Source organism: Rhinopithecus roxellana, chromosome 14 (assembly GCF_007565055.1).
Source record: "Rhinopithecus roxellana isolate Shanxi Qingling chromosome 14, ASM756505v1, whole genome shotgun sequence".
Lineage (NCBI taxonomy): Eukaryota > Metazoa > Chordata > Mammalia > Primates > Cercopithecidae > Rhinopithecus > Rhinopithecus roxellana.
Window position 1 is genome coordinate 2,573,857 of NC_044562.1, and position 16,708 is coordinate 2,590,564.

At 37.1% G+C, this 16,708-nt stretch overlaps 1 protein-coding gene across 3 annotated transcripts in view; it reads right to left on the reverse strand.

The window, feature by feature from the left end:
- The window catches only part of ARHGAP15 (Rho GTPase activating protein 15), a 638,248-nt gene that overhangs the window by 235,845 nt on the left and 385,695 nt on the right, over nt 1-16,708 (reverse strand). For all 3 annotated transcript variants that reach the window (XM_030916186.1, XM_010353830.2, XM_030916185.1), the window contains one exon: nt 7,337-7,435. In XM_030916186.1, the coding sequence (XP_030772046.1) occupies nt 7,337-7,435 (99 nt within the window). The remainder of the gene's footprint in view (nt 1-7,336; nt 7,436-16,708) is intronic.

Here is a 16,708-nt window from a genome sequence, read left to right on the forward strand (position 1 = left end):
GTTGAACTATTAACTTCTGCATATAGGGCCTTGTAATGGGAAAAATCCCAGTCCTAGAGCTCCCATTGTGTAAATGATACCACTATAGACTATTTGAGAGTATTGCATCTTGGTAAGTTGAGGTGTTGCATTATTTAAATTCCCCATTCACAATAAGAAGCTAATTTCCTAGGGTCTTAATTTTGGCTCTGTTCCTTCCAACTGACTCCAAGGGAAAAGTATGTTAACAACCTAAACTTTACATTGGGGGTGGAGGTTGGAAATTAGACTCAGGCTGTATCTGGGAAGAGACATTATTTATTCTGATGCATTGTGGATTTTAAAGTGTGGGAATATCCGCTGACTGATTTGACCAGAGCCGCAATGCTGTATTTCTTAGATAGCCTCTCTGGTTGTTGAACTGCACATTTATTCCTACATTAACTTCTGTTATGTTTAAGCTTTCTTTTTGATAATAAGACTGTCATGTATTGCTAGACATAAACTCTGTTAAATGTCACTAATAAATACAGTGAATTAATCAATAACCGGTTCTGTATACAGAGTTTGTGAACATTCAATGCATGCCATAAATTGCAAGGTTTAAGTTTCAAGCATTTTCTTAAGAATGAGGAAGTTTCTCTGGAACAGCAAAGCATGTATCAGGTACCTATGGCAGAGATGGCAATGTGTTCACTAGTTTGTCTTCTCTTTCTGACAGACCTCACAAGCATGTCCTCTTATCCACATTTGTTTTCTTAATTGCAAAATACAGCTTTTCGCCCGCCTCTCCACCTTGTCATCTCTGATTTCTTTTGGTTGTCTTTTCCTAGTTTCTCCTTTATACTCTTGCTGACTGTTTCCTGTTTATTCTTTTTTGATTTTGTCTTCCCCTCGAGTCCTAAATGTGGCTTTCTTATAGACACAGAGGCCCCAGCGTGACTACCCCAAAGAGCCAATTCCAGCTTGGACCCAGCACAACACTATGCTGTCAGGAAGGTGGCAGTCCTTGTGGCTGCATTAAAACAAAACAAAACAAAACACAAAACACCAAAGCACTAAACTGGTCTTAATTTTAACTCAGAAAAGCCAAAGAGATTCACTGCAAACATTCTCGGAGCTTCTTTGAAGATCATCTCCATTGTAAATGCATGCGGATGCCTAACCTAAGGCATGAAAAGCAAACACTTAAAAACAACAACAAAAAAAAGGTCAGTGACCTCAGAAACATTTTTGTTCCGTCCACAAATATTCTCCAGGGAAAAAGAAAAAAGTGCTTATCTTGTACTCTTTTTTTTTTGGAGCATGTAATTTTTATCAGTTTATTTTGTTTTTGTTACTTTTTTTTCACTCACTGCTTATAAAACTAGCAAGCAGAAGTCTCTCTGGAACAAGACAGAATCATAAAAGTTTTCAAGAATCTCGTCACAAACTAAACAGTACAAATTGCACATTCTTCATGGAAGTATCAGCCTCTAGTGCGTGCCTGGATCCAACTATAATAGATTATCCCAAAGTGGGAAAGAATGAACAGTATAAAATTAGCAGAACTGGGAGCAGAGCTTGTCTAGGGAAGGCAATGTGATCTGCAGTTTTGGGGCCTGGATTCAAAGGCAACGGGAAACAACTATGTAAAGTTTGATTTTTGCAAGTAAGCACTCGGTAGGATCTCAAGAGGCAGACTGGTGCACTGGATCAAATATCAGGGAAATTATGTTAACAACTACAATGCTTGCTACAATACTGTACAATAGCTGTACTATCATCATGCCTGTTATTTATATAACATATACACATGCATATGCAAATGCAACATGTATATGGCAAATATTCATATATTTATTTACATGCCATGTTTTTAATTTTTGTTAGATATGTATATTCCTGAGTTGAGTTAGGTGTCCAGCCACTCTTTTTCATGATATTAACACACATATCCAAATAGTCACAAAATTAAACAGGTTTCATTTATAATGTCACAGGCTTGTTAATTTGAAATTCTCTCAAACTTCAACTAACAGTAGAGGAATTACCAAAAAAGAAACAGTTAAGGTATAATAATAATTTTAGCCATCCTTTTTCCAAGTTGCTATAATCTACCCAAAGATAACTAATTGTTCAGAGTAAACATTCCACTCAGACCACAAAAGGAATCCATTACACAAACATATAATTCACAGTCATTTTTAGTGGGTTGTAAACAGTTTGGAATGAGCATAAAATGGGACAAAAATCAAAGTGAGCATTTTGAAATGAAAAAGTGTTTGCTACAAAAGGTCAGTCCCTTTGCTTGGCAAACTATGTAGAAAAGCCTGGGAAAATGCTGATCACACAAGCAATGAGGGAATTTTAAAGCCAACAGCCTCCTTGTTTCTTTAAACAGACATCGGAACCTATAACTGGATCCTGTCAAACAAACGACAGCAAAAAAATATAACAGCTGCTAAGAAGGCAAGTTGAGAGATAAAGTTTTTGAGGCTAAGGACCTTCTCAGAAGTAGACTAAAGGTCTTTCTTAAATCTTTAAGCAAGGTTATGGATCCCAGGGTGGCTTTTAGGCATCAAGTCAAATATGTAACTTTGTGTACCATTCCTGTCATAGTATTTCGTGTTCCAGAAAAAAGACAGAAAGGGCAAACTTCTTGTTGATTAGCATCTGCTGAAGCATTCTGCAAAGTTGCTTATACCTGGAATTATCACATTTGAAAAGCATGATTTCATTTGAAAAAAATTGTGGTCAAAAGCATGTGACATACCATTTCTCTTCCTAATCCTTTTTGAGTGTGTAGTTCAGTGATTTTAAGTATATTCACATTATTCTACAATAAATCTCCAGGTATCATTTTAATGTTTTAAAATAGTTTGGGTGCATATTAACCAGAACCAGGAATCATGAAGGAAGTATGAGTTAAAACATATTCCAAATGATGAGCACCAATCTAAATTATATTACAAACTTATGAAAATTAATGTTATTGCCTTAAAACCAAACATATTTTGGATGCATAAAAATATGCACCAATTTTTTTGTGCACCAATTTTTTTGTGCACCAAACATATTTTGGATGCATAAAAATATGTGTAGGGTAGAAATATGCTCATTCATCTAGTTAACCCTACTCTTACATAAAATACGTATTTGGCAAAATGCATGTTTGATATTATTGAGTAGAAATATGACTGGTTCGCCACTTAAGGCATGTCCTTTTAGATCTCACACCAAAGAACTCCCTATATTACATAGTCACAATGTGTCAAGAAAATAACCTGCAAAATAAGGCAAAATTAAATCTCTCCTGGTCTCATAACGAAGATAAAGCCAAACAAATATATGTTTATTGTTCAGGGTTGATTACATCATTTTTAAACACACATAGTTCCCTGCTTTTTATTATTGTCATGGTTCTTCTGTCTTGTAGGATCTGTTCTTTTCTCTCATAGTACTCATCACAGTTTATGCTAACATACATAATCGTGTGTGTCTGTTTAATGTCTATCTCCTCTGTGTTATCAACTGGTAACACAGAAGATGACACACAGTAGGTACTCAATAGCTATTTGGCTTCGATTACTTCATTTAACCAATATTTATCGAGTGCTTACAAGGTGTCATGTGCTGTATAAAGCTTCTTTCCAAATAATGGACCTCAACAAAGGATAGTCAGTTACATACTTGGCATAAAAAGAACTATAAATTAAGGTCTTACTACTTGTTACAGCAGTTTAAAATAAATACTTTGTTTAGTTCAGGTCTCCTAGGCCCTTGTATCTGACAGACACAGGTGATCATATTTTTAAGTAAGCAATTTCCACACATATGTCATCATAAACTACACAAAGTGTTCTATAACATAGTGAAAAATGAACTTCTCACTGCTTATATCTACTGTATGTCACAATGCCTTCCTCTACATCAAACTTTCCCAACCCATTGCCCAGGGATTTGAATGGAGCCCAACACAAATTCGTAAGCTTTCTTAAAGCACTATGAGATTTTTCTGCATTGTTTAAAGCTCATTAGCTGTTGTTAGCATTAGTGTATGTAATGCTATGTGTAGCCCAAGACAATTCTTCTTCTTCCAATATGACCCAAGGAAGCCAAAAGATTAGACACCCCTGCTGTACATGCTTGTTTCCTCAAACCTCCAAAACAGTGTCAGATGATCTCATGCTTTTGGTCATTGTACCCAGGATATGAATTAAGAATTAGCAGAACCATGTTTTAATATTTTCACAGAAATTACTTTGTAAAAGAAACATAAGTTGAGTTTTTCATTGGCTAATTATGATTTCTCAGATACATGCTCTATAACCATAAAGGCAAGGCAAGGGGAAGGAGCCACTTGGAAGAGCTTTAAAGATTAACATGCTCCTTAAGAGTTTGTCTTCCAAATTTTGCTTGTATTTTCAAGGCTCAGCAGACAATGTCAGAAACCATAGAAATAAAGTTAATCTAGTTATAACAGTTGGTGAGAAGGAGAATGCTCTGGTAGTTTCGAGTAATAAAGAGAACCAAATGAAGATACGGAAATGTACTAAACAAGTTATCAGCTAAATTGGTTTACATTCAGTTTATTAATAGATTTTCTTCTAGGCATGTACAAAAGTTGCAAAATTTAAAATGTAATCACCTTACCAGGGATGAATAAAGAATGCATCTTGTGCCAAGTACTGGGTAGAATTTCCTTGGAGAGACTACAGAAGTGTGAGCAATTTGGCTGTGTTCGATGCAAACAGGTAAGACAAATAACTGACTGACTGACTGACTGACTGACTGGATGGATAGATGAATGAATGAATGAATATTGAGATCTGCCTTCCTGAAAATGTTTCATTTTAAATCATCCATCTAACAAGCATTTTAGAAACATAGCCACAATTTGTAGATGATTTTTTAAAAGGAGTAAAAAATAATCACAAGAAACAAAAGAGAGAGAGGGAAACAAATCTTTTTATAACAGCCAATGTGCCGATGCAGTGAGTATCAAGATCATTTCCCTAAGACTGTGAGAGTAAACACACAGTTTTCATTAAATGTTCCTTTCCCATAACTGGTCCATCAGCATCTCCCATGACTCTGCAGTTGAGTTTCTTGGCTGGGGAGTATCTGGCCATTAGAAGGAGGGATCCAGAGATGCTGAGTCCCAGCCATGCTGAGAGACTTGGCACCTCTATATGCTACTTCCTAATACCAACCCCAGCATAAAATGTCATCAGAAGCCTGCATAAACATTGGACTTAGATTCACATAAATTATTTCTGTCCTGAAATGCTTTATGCCAGAATTTCGTAAAAACAACACTTTGAGTAAATAGAATTGGCGTATAAATATAAGAATATTAATCCAACAAAATGATCATAGAAAATTATAATCAAAAGTACACACTTGTAAATCTTGCAATGATGTGAGAGGTTTATCTTGTGCTTCTTAGTTTTTATTGAATATTTCCATAGGGTTCCTTTAAGCTGACACTGCCAAAGCGCTTTGAATTATCATTTGCTTTGTGGAATTGGAAAGTCTTTGAGTTTCATTAAAATGCTTAGGAATTATTTTAATAATCATATATGTGATTAGTGCCTGTTTAGTGCTTGATCTACAAATTCATTTTAAGAGTAAACATAGGGACAATGAAATATAACGCTAGATGTGATTGCTCCAGTCAGCAAAAATATTGTCTTATTTTATTAAAAATCACCAACAAAATGCCATGAACTGAAGATATGGTTTCTATTTAGAGACATTTTCTACTCTACAGTATTATAATATCTGCACACCGCAAGGCTGCATCTAGCAGTTTTTTGTTTTGCCTAGGGTAGAGACATAAATCGAGAGGTATGGAGCGCTTCTTTACAGATGCACACATCTTATTATGTGCTTCCCCAACGTCCTATTTGGATTTTTGGTCTAATATAACAATACTCACACTGTTGGCGCTGAGTATTTATAAGTGGATGAAGATTTCCTGAAAATGATGATAATTTAGCTATTGGAAATAATAACATTATAATATTCTCAGTGATCCATTTTGGCTTTAAGTACTTACTAAAGAATATTTATTCCTAAAATATATACTTATAAAATTAAATGAAATTGCAACTTGCAATAAAAACACATTTTTCTCTGAACTCCAATTGACTTCATTTCTCATAGACACTTCTCCCGTGCTCATCCTGCAGTTGCTGCTTTCTACTCTCACTGTACTCTCTGCTCTTCCCTCTGATGTGTTGATATGCTTTCCCCAAAGTCATTCTCTTCATCCACATTCCCTACCCACTCTTCCCTTTCTTGTTATTCTCTCATTCCCTACTGATAGGGGAATAATAGGATCCCAAGGCTGTCCTTACAGTATAATTAAAGTATGAATTTCCAGGAGTTAGAAATTGCAGACCATTTTTATTATGCTTTTATAATAAAGCCAGGTAACACTGAGAGAATTAAAATGGCTTTTTCCTAGCAGATTACTGGGTAAAGATTTTTTCCCCTTGGTTCTATTGTCTTAAGAGACTAGGAGCTGGAAATGGGAATAGGTTCACCAATCCTTTTTCTGAAAACACCTCTATCTTTTACATGATATATATCCCCCTAGATCCTGGGAATATGTTGTAAACTTGTAACAGATGGTGATGAAGCCTCCCATTTTTATACAATACATTTTTTAAGATTCTGCATCTACTATATGTATCTTCCAGGAAAAATGACCTTGAATGAATGAAGTCATAGTTTGAAGGAAAAACACCCCACAGATAGAGTGGAGTAGAAATGATGATTCCATTGGGTTTTGTTTTGTTCCCTTCAGTAAGATGAAATAATTTCAGATGAAAAGCAGAATGCTGAAATAGAGGAATCAAAGGTCATCTTTTGAGGTGTGTCTTTTAATTGTTCCTGAAAAACCCGTTACCGTATTCTGTACTGAACAGAGACGTGTGGAAGGTGGGATATCACTGTCTGCGATTCGGAATGCTATTTGCTTAACTTGGGTAATGTTGGGGGCTTACCAAAAATTGTTCTGGCACAACGTCTACCAGCATGAATGTTAGGAGGGTTCTAACACTGTGAGTGCTGATATTTTATGAATGTTTTATCACTGGCTTGAAAACAAGAAGTTTGCACTTGAATCAACAGTATGTCAGACAGACAAAATATTAAAAAAAAAAAAGAACATTAGTGAGAATTACTAATGTCCCTATTGTAAAAACAAACTGAAGTTAATAAGAAACTTGATCCTCTTAACCGATTAACACAAGTCAAGTTTTAATTGCATGGCTTCTCAGACAAATCGAGTGGCACTGCTAACTTGAGTATTGGTTGCGTAGAGGGTGCAGTAATGGGGGGAACTGCTGCACATTCAGTCACCCACCTCTTTTCTCAACAGCTTCAATGCATTGCTTTACAAACCACGGAACTGTGGAATTTTCACGTTCACACACTTTGTGCAGATGAGAGCCAAAAATTTGATCTGCAAAAGAAACAAAGATGAGCTTCATTAAAATCCAAGCTTGCGTTGTTCCTTAATTTGATTCTGTTTCCATATCCACTGCATGCTGAAATCTTCATCTTGCATGGGAATTGATTTTTTTTTTTTTTCTTTATTTCCAAAGTGTCTACGGCAGACATACGAAGACCACAACTCCCTCCTTTATGGAACAGGATCTTGGCCCCAGAGTGAGAAAACTGACGCTCAGCCATCGATTAGCAGGGATGACTGAGTAAGTTATAGTCTCTCTGGGCCTTAACTTTGTTGTCTATAAAGGAATGACAAAGAATTAAGAAAATTTCTGCAAAATAATTAATCTTAGTGTTTTGGTATACTGAGTGTTTTAGAAGAAGTTTACCAGTTAACGGTTATAAAAATTACAATGTTATCAGTATATTTAGGATATTCATTCTGCAACTCAATAGTATTTGAGGAGGCAAGTTCTAGGAGACTTGCTTTGAAGTGAATTACTTAGCATTTCACCTGCCTTGAATGCCCTTCCTCTTCTCTAATCTAACTATCACCTTTCCTTTAGGGTTCAGCTCAGATCACACTTTCTCCGCTAACCCCTTCCTGTCTCAGCTTTGTGTCATCTGTGACACAGGTTCTTTGGAATACCAGATCCTCAGGCTGTTAATAGATGATTCAGGGAAAAGGGCCTGCGAACAAAATGGTTTAGCGTCATTAGGTTCTGCAAAGTTAGACAGGTTTAACCTGTATTTATTTTTAGAGCCTGTGATATGCCCATGTGTGCTGTGAATCTCCATGAGGGGTGGAGGATGCATTATCTCCCAAACTTATTTGAGCAACATCCTTTGATTTTCAGAGAGCATGTTTCCAGACTAATGTTTACAAGAATACCCACTGTGAAATCCAAGCCTAGCCCTCTCGTTTGGAACCTGATTGACGCTACCTTACATTGTGTATTTACATTTATAATAAATGGAATAGACTCTCTCAAAGCAGATTCTGAGTGTCTGAATCATCTGTTTTCAACAGTGCTTAGCACAGACTCTGGCCTGCAGTATTTACAGATAGATGTTTGTTTTTTATAACTGTGGTAAAACACACATAACATAGAATTGATCATTTCTACCATATTAAAATGTACCATTCGGTGGCATTAAGTATATTCACAATGTTGTGCAACCCTCACCACCATCAATTTCCAGGTTTTGCTATTGAGACAGTATCTGTTTATTACTGATAATGAAACAAATATTTAGTGGGTCCAAGGACTTCCCATTTAACTCAGAATGAAATCAAAGTCCCTACTGTGACTTATAAGGTATTACATTATCTGACCTCCACTAATAAATGGATTTTATTTGGGTCTTCTCTCCCCGTCTTTAAATTTGTAGTAGCCCCACATTGCTGTTTCTCGTAGCTGCCAAGCACTCTTCTGCTGCAGGGACTTTGCATTTTCTTCTTCATGGAACGCCATTGCCTTAGGTCTCTGATCAAATGGTATCTTCTTATTGTAGCCTTCCTTTCCTACCATCCTTTAAAAAAATGGCTCCACTCCATGCCATTCTCTATGCCACTTTCCCAGCCTTACTTTTCTTAGAACACATATCTCCACTTGACATATGAGACTGATATGTTTTCTGCTTAGTTGTTTCCCTTGCTTAGAATGCAAAAGCCAGGAGAGTAGGAGTCATATCTCAACCATTTATTATTGGATCCTGAGTAACTAGACAGTGTTTGGCACATACTAGAAGTTCAATAAACATTTGTAGAATGATGGACTACAAGACATCATCTTAACCATCAGTGGAGGTAGTCAATAATTTTTTTAAAGTAAAATTAGATAGAATAACAGATAATGAAGCATAAAATAATGTTCAGTGATATGTATTGTTATAAGGGGATACTCAAAATGGAGTATAGAGAGAATTCAATGAATCATAATTTTCATTTATTTCTTAGGAAAACATAATGGTTTGAATTGCTGACAACCCAGCATGGAGGGAATAATTAAAGCTAAAACACTATTAATAACATACTCCAGGCCGGGCATGGTGACTCACACCTGTAACCCCAGCACTTTGGGAAGCTGAGGTAGGTGGATCACGAGGTCAAGCGATTTAGACCATCTTGGCCAACATGGTGAAACACTGTCTCTACTAACAATACAAAAATTAGCTGGGCATGGTGACACATGCCTGTAGTCCCAGGTACTCAGGAGGCTGAGGTAGTAGAATTGCTTGAACCCCGGAGGGAGAGGTTGCAGTGAGCTGAGATCGCGCCACTGCACTCCAGCCTGGCAACAGAGTGAGACTTTGTCTCAAAAAAAAAAAAAAAAAAAAAAAAAAAAAGAAAAGAAAAAAAAGAAAATACTCCAATGTGGAAATGTGCATTTTTATCCAAGTAATAGAAAGCAGCTCCAAAGACATGGACATAGTATAGAGAAGTGGGAAATAATAATGGGCATTTGCTTTGAATACTTTGGTCAAGTAACAATGACTTGTTCAAAACACTGTGTAACCACTCTAAGAACGAATGACATAAAATCTTAGGTAGCAAAAAATAACCCAGTAGATCAGATCAAATGATTTACATTGTCTGGAGATTACAGTCAGGAAGAAGAATTGCTATAAAGTAAAAAACCCATTAATAGATTTTATTACTCAAATCAATTTCACAAATATTATCTTCTATCTTCACAGCAATGAGGTAGGCATATTGAGTTGTAAAAACAGTATCAAGAAGTCCGTAATATTATGGGAACTAATAAAAGTATTCAAAGAATATACAAAAAAAGAAAATAGCAGGTGTCATAAAAGGTACTGAATGCTAAGAAAAATGTCCTTTAGTATAAGGTCTTTTTGTGTCATTTAGTGTAGATGTAGTATGCAATGTGTGTATATTTGTACAACAGAGAGTGGGAGATAGAGAGTGTTAGGATAAATTGTTTTGTTTTTGTTTTTGACAGGTGGATATAAGAAGATACAGACAAGAGCATTCCAGGTCTCTTTTATTCATTTAGTTATTTGCAAAAGAACGTCTTGAGTGACTACACTCTGTTTAGAGCTAGAAAAGGCACTGGTAATATAGCAACAAAGACTCATTCCCTATTTTCTAAAACTTTGCCTGGTAGAAACAGTATATAAGTAAACAGGTAAGAACATTTTATGAGAAAACTGCTGTAACTGGGGAAACGCAGAGGCAATGTGGGAGAATGTGGTGCGGCACCAGACTGGCCTTGAGTGCTTCCCTTCTCTGAATAACTGAATCCTCAAAGATAAGGAAAGACAAGTAAAAGAGGGAACAAAGAGCATTTTGGGAAATGAAAGGAAATAAACAAATGCTTGAATGATGGGAAGAATGATAGGAAGACTGGGGTGTGCTAAGGAAAACATTCACTCTTAGAGAAATCTTGATGTATCAAGTTATAAAAGAGATGGAGGTTATGTTATAAAGCATCTTAAATTTTGCCAGATAGGTTAAATTATTTGAGAGTGTGCAGATACCATTGATTTTCTACATATAAGTAATTCCTCTCCCACCTTCTTTCTTGTTTTTAGAAGCCACTCATATGACAGAACCTGAAAATCATCTTTATTGATTTTTACCTGCCCTGCAGCTTTGGGTGATTAGATAACTCTATCAATGAAATGTCTAGAAAAGTGACTCAGGACCATATAGGAAAATATTTTTTCCCCTGAAGAAAAGAAAGGGATATGTAAGAAGTCTTTTTCCTTTTTTTTAAATCCATCTTTGAATATCATTTTGCAATGATGTGATACTTGGAGCTATTGCAGCAATCTTGTTACCATGAGACAATGAGTACTAAGAACAACAGCTAATGTATTAAAAATAAGCAACAAAAACCTGAGACCCTGAAGACATGTCTGAGCTTTTAAACCAACACTAAAACACCTTCTCTAGACTTATTTTTATATGAAATAACTCATTTTTAACTAGGTATTCCATTATCTGCAGCCAAAAGCATATGATATGACATTAGGAAGTGATTGTGGTTTTTGAGTAAAATGAGCATTATAATCATACTCTACTTGAGAAGGTTTACTTGGTAGCACTTTGTAAAGAAAAGGGAGGGCGGGGGGTAATATAGTGGGCAAGATGAAGCACAAGGAGATTAGTTAAACAACTAATGTGATTGCCTAGGAAAGATGTTATGAGGACCAGAATCAGGATAAGGGTGTGACAGGTGTCATCACTGTACACAATCCATCTTGTCTTCTCTGAATTAGATGTATACATTCACCTCCTTTGCCATGGAACCATCTGGCACAACCTACTAGAGTGTGCAGAGTTTATTTTCCCACATTTCTTTGATATTAGGCTTGGCCAAATGTCTTCTTTGGAATGATGTAATGTGAGTGGAAATGTGTCAGTTCCAGAATGAGGCCTTAAGACGCATTGCAGATTTCTACTCATCCTCTTGCTTCTCTGCTATTGCCAAAGAAGAGCTTCCTTGGGTAGCTGCTGCCCCTTCAGCCTGGGCTCCAGAATAAATACATATGGCTTAGAACTGAGGCCAACCTTTAGTGAAGAGACAAGTCCAGTCAGACCTGCAGCTTAAAGCAGAGCAGTCCAGTCAAGCCTGCACCACAGACACATGAAAAATAGATGCTCCTTTTCATAAGCCACTGAGATTTTATGTTTGTTTGTCATGTAGCAAGAGCTTACTCATATAGGTGGTGATGAGTTCACGTTTTTGGTGAAATATGATCTAAGCTATGTTGTGAGAATAAAAACAAAGAGGATTGGCAGGACATGGAAACTAAAATTGAAGAGTGAACAAAATAGAACAAAATTTCTAAATTTGCTAAGAATGTGGAGTTATGCCTTCAGTTTAATTTCAATCTTCAGGAGGAGTCTCAAAAAAAAAAAAAAAAACTTTCACCTTAAAATTTAAACTATTCATGCCTTACCAAATTTTATGGCACCTCTTCTGCACTCTCTCCAGATGAATCCAATTCTATCCAATTCCATTCAGTGACTCTTTAGTGAACACCTACCATGTGCTCCGTGTTGTAAAGAATGCAAAGATTGCTTTATTCATTCAGTAATGATTTCATGCAGGTTATAGGCCACACACTGTGTGCCAGCCTGAAAATGTAATGATGCACCATCTCCTACAGTTTAGGGGAACAGAATAACTCTCACAAGCAGCTACAACATAATGTGACTAATGCTGTTGCAGATATGTGTAAAAATAATAGAGAGGGTTTATTGTACACTACACTAAGCCAAGCAGAACTCAAAGTACTTCATATATTCTAACATTGAATTCTCACATGCACCCGCAACCCTTCGAGCTTTGATACTATCATCATCTTCATTTTACAGAAGAGGGAACTAAGGCCCAGAGATATCGAGTTATTTTTGAAAGGTCACAGAGCATTAGGCTCTTGGGGGAGGGAGGATGGGGACCTGAACTAAGACAATAAACCTGACATGGCAAGAAGGGGTGATTCAGTGGGATTTGGCAAGTGGGTGTAGCAGGTGAGCCGATCCACCAGGTGAAAGTGACTTCCAAGCTCCTTGCTTGAGTGGAGAAGACAGAGACACAGTTACTTGAGGGTCTTGAGAATGGAAATGGAATTTAGACATTAAGAAAAGCATTTCAAATGCAGCAGAATGGTAATGAGAGATAAAGATGAAAAGTGTTTGCTGGATTTGGGCAACTTGAGGATATTAGTGACCTTAAGAAAAATAGTTTCAGTAGAAGAGTGAAACTGACAGGCAGATAGTTGTCATTAAAGACTTAAAGAGAAGGTGAAGAAATAGAGACAGCAAATAGACTCCTCTTTTAAGAACTTCAGAGGTGAAAAGGCTAGCATATGGGGACTAATTAGTTATAAGGGGAGATAAGACCTGGAGAAGGATTTTGAGATGTAGTGAATGGGAGAGAATTTCAACTACAGGGTATTTTTTATTGCCAGGGAGCTGGGTGAAGTACACTGCTGGTTATTTTTAGTGGTTATGATGTTGGAAGTGGGGGAGGTACATTACTGCCACTTACTGGGTGGTCCGGGCAAGTGCACCCAGTCCCTCACAAAGGAAAAACTGCCATTGGTGTCTTGGTGAGTAAAGAGCCTAGACATCTTGAATTTCACTAGATAGAGGGCAAATGTTTGCTTTCCCCAGTTATCAACAAAGCCAAAACTGTTATTCTCACTTATAGCTCTTGAAACTTGCTGTACTTTCCCAAGAAGGTGGGGCTCTGGAGTACAAGAACATAGCATCCCAGGAGAACTTGGTTACATCAAAGGTCACCATGTGCCCCAAGCTTGACCAAAGCAATGCTTCTTCTACAAAATTTAGTGTTTGGATACTGAGAGACTAAGGTGATTGTTTCTAGGGATGTGAACTGTAGGCTGCCTACACTTAAACCCTGGGGGCTGGGACAGCCATTTGGGAAGATGCTTATGTGCCACAGATGAGTGGACACAAGAACTGGTTTGCAGGGAGAGGCAAATGGAACAGATCCAACTCAGCTCCTGACTTTCCAGTGCCTACTCCAGGCACTTTGTATCCTTGCCATGGTTCTTGCCATACCCATGTCATGAGCTCCATGAATCCCCTCCTACCTATGTCAATAGAACTCTTGAGTAAATTTCTGTTTATTGCAAGCAAATACACTTGGGAAAAATATGGATGTAGCATTGGCCAGATGTTTCAAGAAAGGGATTATGGTCACAATAGGACCAGGTTTGGCAAAATAGCTCAATGGGATCCACTGCTTACAGATGACACTGGCTAGAAAGAGTATGGCAAATATCAATTGGTTTTGCTGGTCCTGTGTCTATTCTGCTGTCCTCTGGCAAGAACATCCTGAGATTCCCTTGGGGATGGTCCTTTCTCATTTTGCTGCCATTTGTTTTGGGTAGTGATGAGTCCACCCCCTCCATCTCCAGTGACAAACATGCATTTTATCTTCTTGGCCACAGTAATTGATTCAGACATGAACATGTGGCCTGAGCAGATCATGTCAAGTAAATCCTGAGACTTTTTCTGATGTTACTGGGAAAGAGGAACGCTCTTTTTATGACAGATGTTAAACTATGAAGATATGAATCTGATCTTCTAGAAGTTATGCTGCCACCTCTGGAAGAATGGAAAACAGAGCTGAATGATGGAAGACAAATATTTGATAGCATATTGAACTTCTAAATCCAGTCATGCCTGAAGCTATCCCTGTCCCTTGGACTCTTCAATTAAGTAACTCAGTAAATTCCATTTTGACTTTTACAGTTTGGACAAGTTTCTATCATTTACAGTAGAAAAAAATCTTGACTACAACATTAGCCGTTGACAGACAATGAATTAGATAATTGAGAAGAGATGATAATGCACATCAGATGGCTTTGCAAAGTCAACAGTGCTGTCCAAAGAAAGGAAATCGTAGAGATTTAACTACATTGTCATTGTTGAATTTAAGCGCTGTTGTAGGATTGCTCTCCATTTGTAAATCTAATACACCTAGAGTTTCATACACCAAGCAGGACAATTCAATGACAGAAATCTATTTGAACCACGGAAATGTCTATCTTAAAATAGTATTTAAAAAAAGGAGAGAGAGAGAAGGCATTCTGTTTTCCAGGCAAGCCTTTATGAACTTTATCCCCTAAATGTCCATGTCTCTTGTCCTGGAACAACATTAAGAATTATTTCTATTCTCCTCTTCATTACAAAAAAAAAGGAACACTTCCAGAACCCCGAGTTCCTGACTTCCCACCTATATTCCCATCTGTGTGCTCATTGGTAATCCTTTCTTCCTCTCTTAACAACCATAAAAATATGCATATTATTCAGAAAACAGCTCTTGCTAGGGGAGCCAACATTTTTGGAATCTTCTGCAAATGCCTGTGACTTTGGCCAGTGTGATCATTCTACCTTCATCCCACCGTTTCAGCACTTATAACCAGGGGTGGCAGGATATACATTGGTTAGAAAAAAAATTCATTTTCTGCAATTTTTCTTTGAAAGCATCCTTTGGTGAGAAAAATAAATAGACCTTCCACATGACTGCCCTTATAAATCATGTTGTTTATATAATGAATTAGTGTTTAAGTAGAGAATGGTGGTTTTTAATCTTTAAGCTCTCAAACTTTTGACCGATTTAGTTAGTTCATCAGCATAACCAGGTTAAGTCTTCCAGATTACAAATTAGTTTCATTCTTCCTCATCACTGCTATATGTTTTTTGACAAATTATGGAAAGAACACCCAGTAATGGGATCTGTGTCAGTTAGATTCCAAATGAATCAAAACTACGAGGATAACTGCTCAATAGAGGCAGTTAAATGTTCAAATAATGTGACGGTGTTATCATCATTTACGCAGGAGACAGTCTCCACAGGCTTTTCAAAAGGATGTGACTCTGCTCAGGAGAGAGGGCCATTGCAGAGATTCTAGTAAACTTTAAAAAGGAAGAGCAAAGCACCTGGAAGGACACACGCATGAGGAATACAGAGGGAATCAGAAAACAATAATGGCAGCCTGAATGAATGGCTCAGTCACAAAAACAAATCAGACAACTATCCAACTATCATGGTAAAGATGTATATTGGTTAAGGTTTCTGGTTGTAAGCAACAGAAAAACACAACAACACTGTGGCTGTATTAAGCAAAGGAAAGTTTATTTGAATGATGTTGAGGGGTGGAAGTAGGAAGGAATTCAATGAATTTATGAGAGGCTAGGGGACCAGTCTTGGAGATATTTCGAAATCAAGATGCTTAGCGGAGCCACGAAATTGAAAGAAGGGGAAAAAGCGACTGCCTTCTAACTCTGGTAGCTGGGTCAGGGTGCTCATTTCATGGCCACCACCAGCATCAGCATTGTCATAATAACTTCCAATCATCAATCGCTCTAGATTGGAAGTTTCTCTAGATGATGCTTCGTTGATCAGGATTATGTTATAAAAATAATGGGTGGGGAGAGAAAATACAACCCTCGTAGTTTCTATAGTAGGTAGCATTCACTTAGAATTTTTCTCCCACAGAAATGCTACACATACGGGCAGATTATTTCCTAGTAAGTTGCTATAATGAAAGGCAGTGAATATTGGAAGACAAAACAGTATTCAAAACATGGGTGATTTCAGCAATTTAATAATTCCATCTTTTGATTTTAAACTATAGATGACACTTGTTTTTCCTTTTGAGAACTGGTTTTCAGCCCAAAACTTTTAGCTTGCTTATCCAAGCATGCTGTTTCTGTTTCTACTTTTTTTTTTTTTTTTAAGACAGAGTCTTACTCTGTCACCAGACTGGGGTGCAG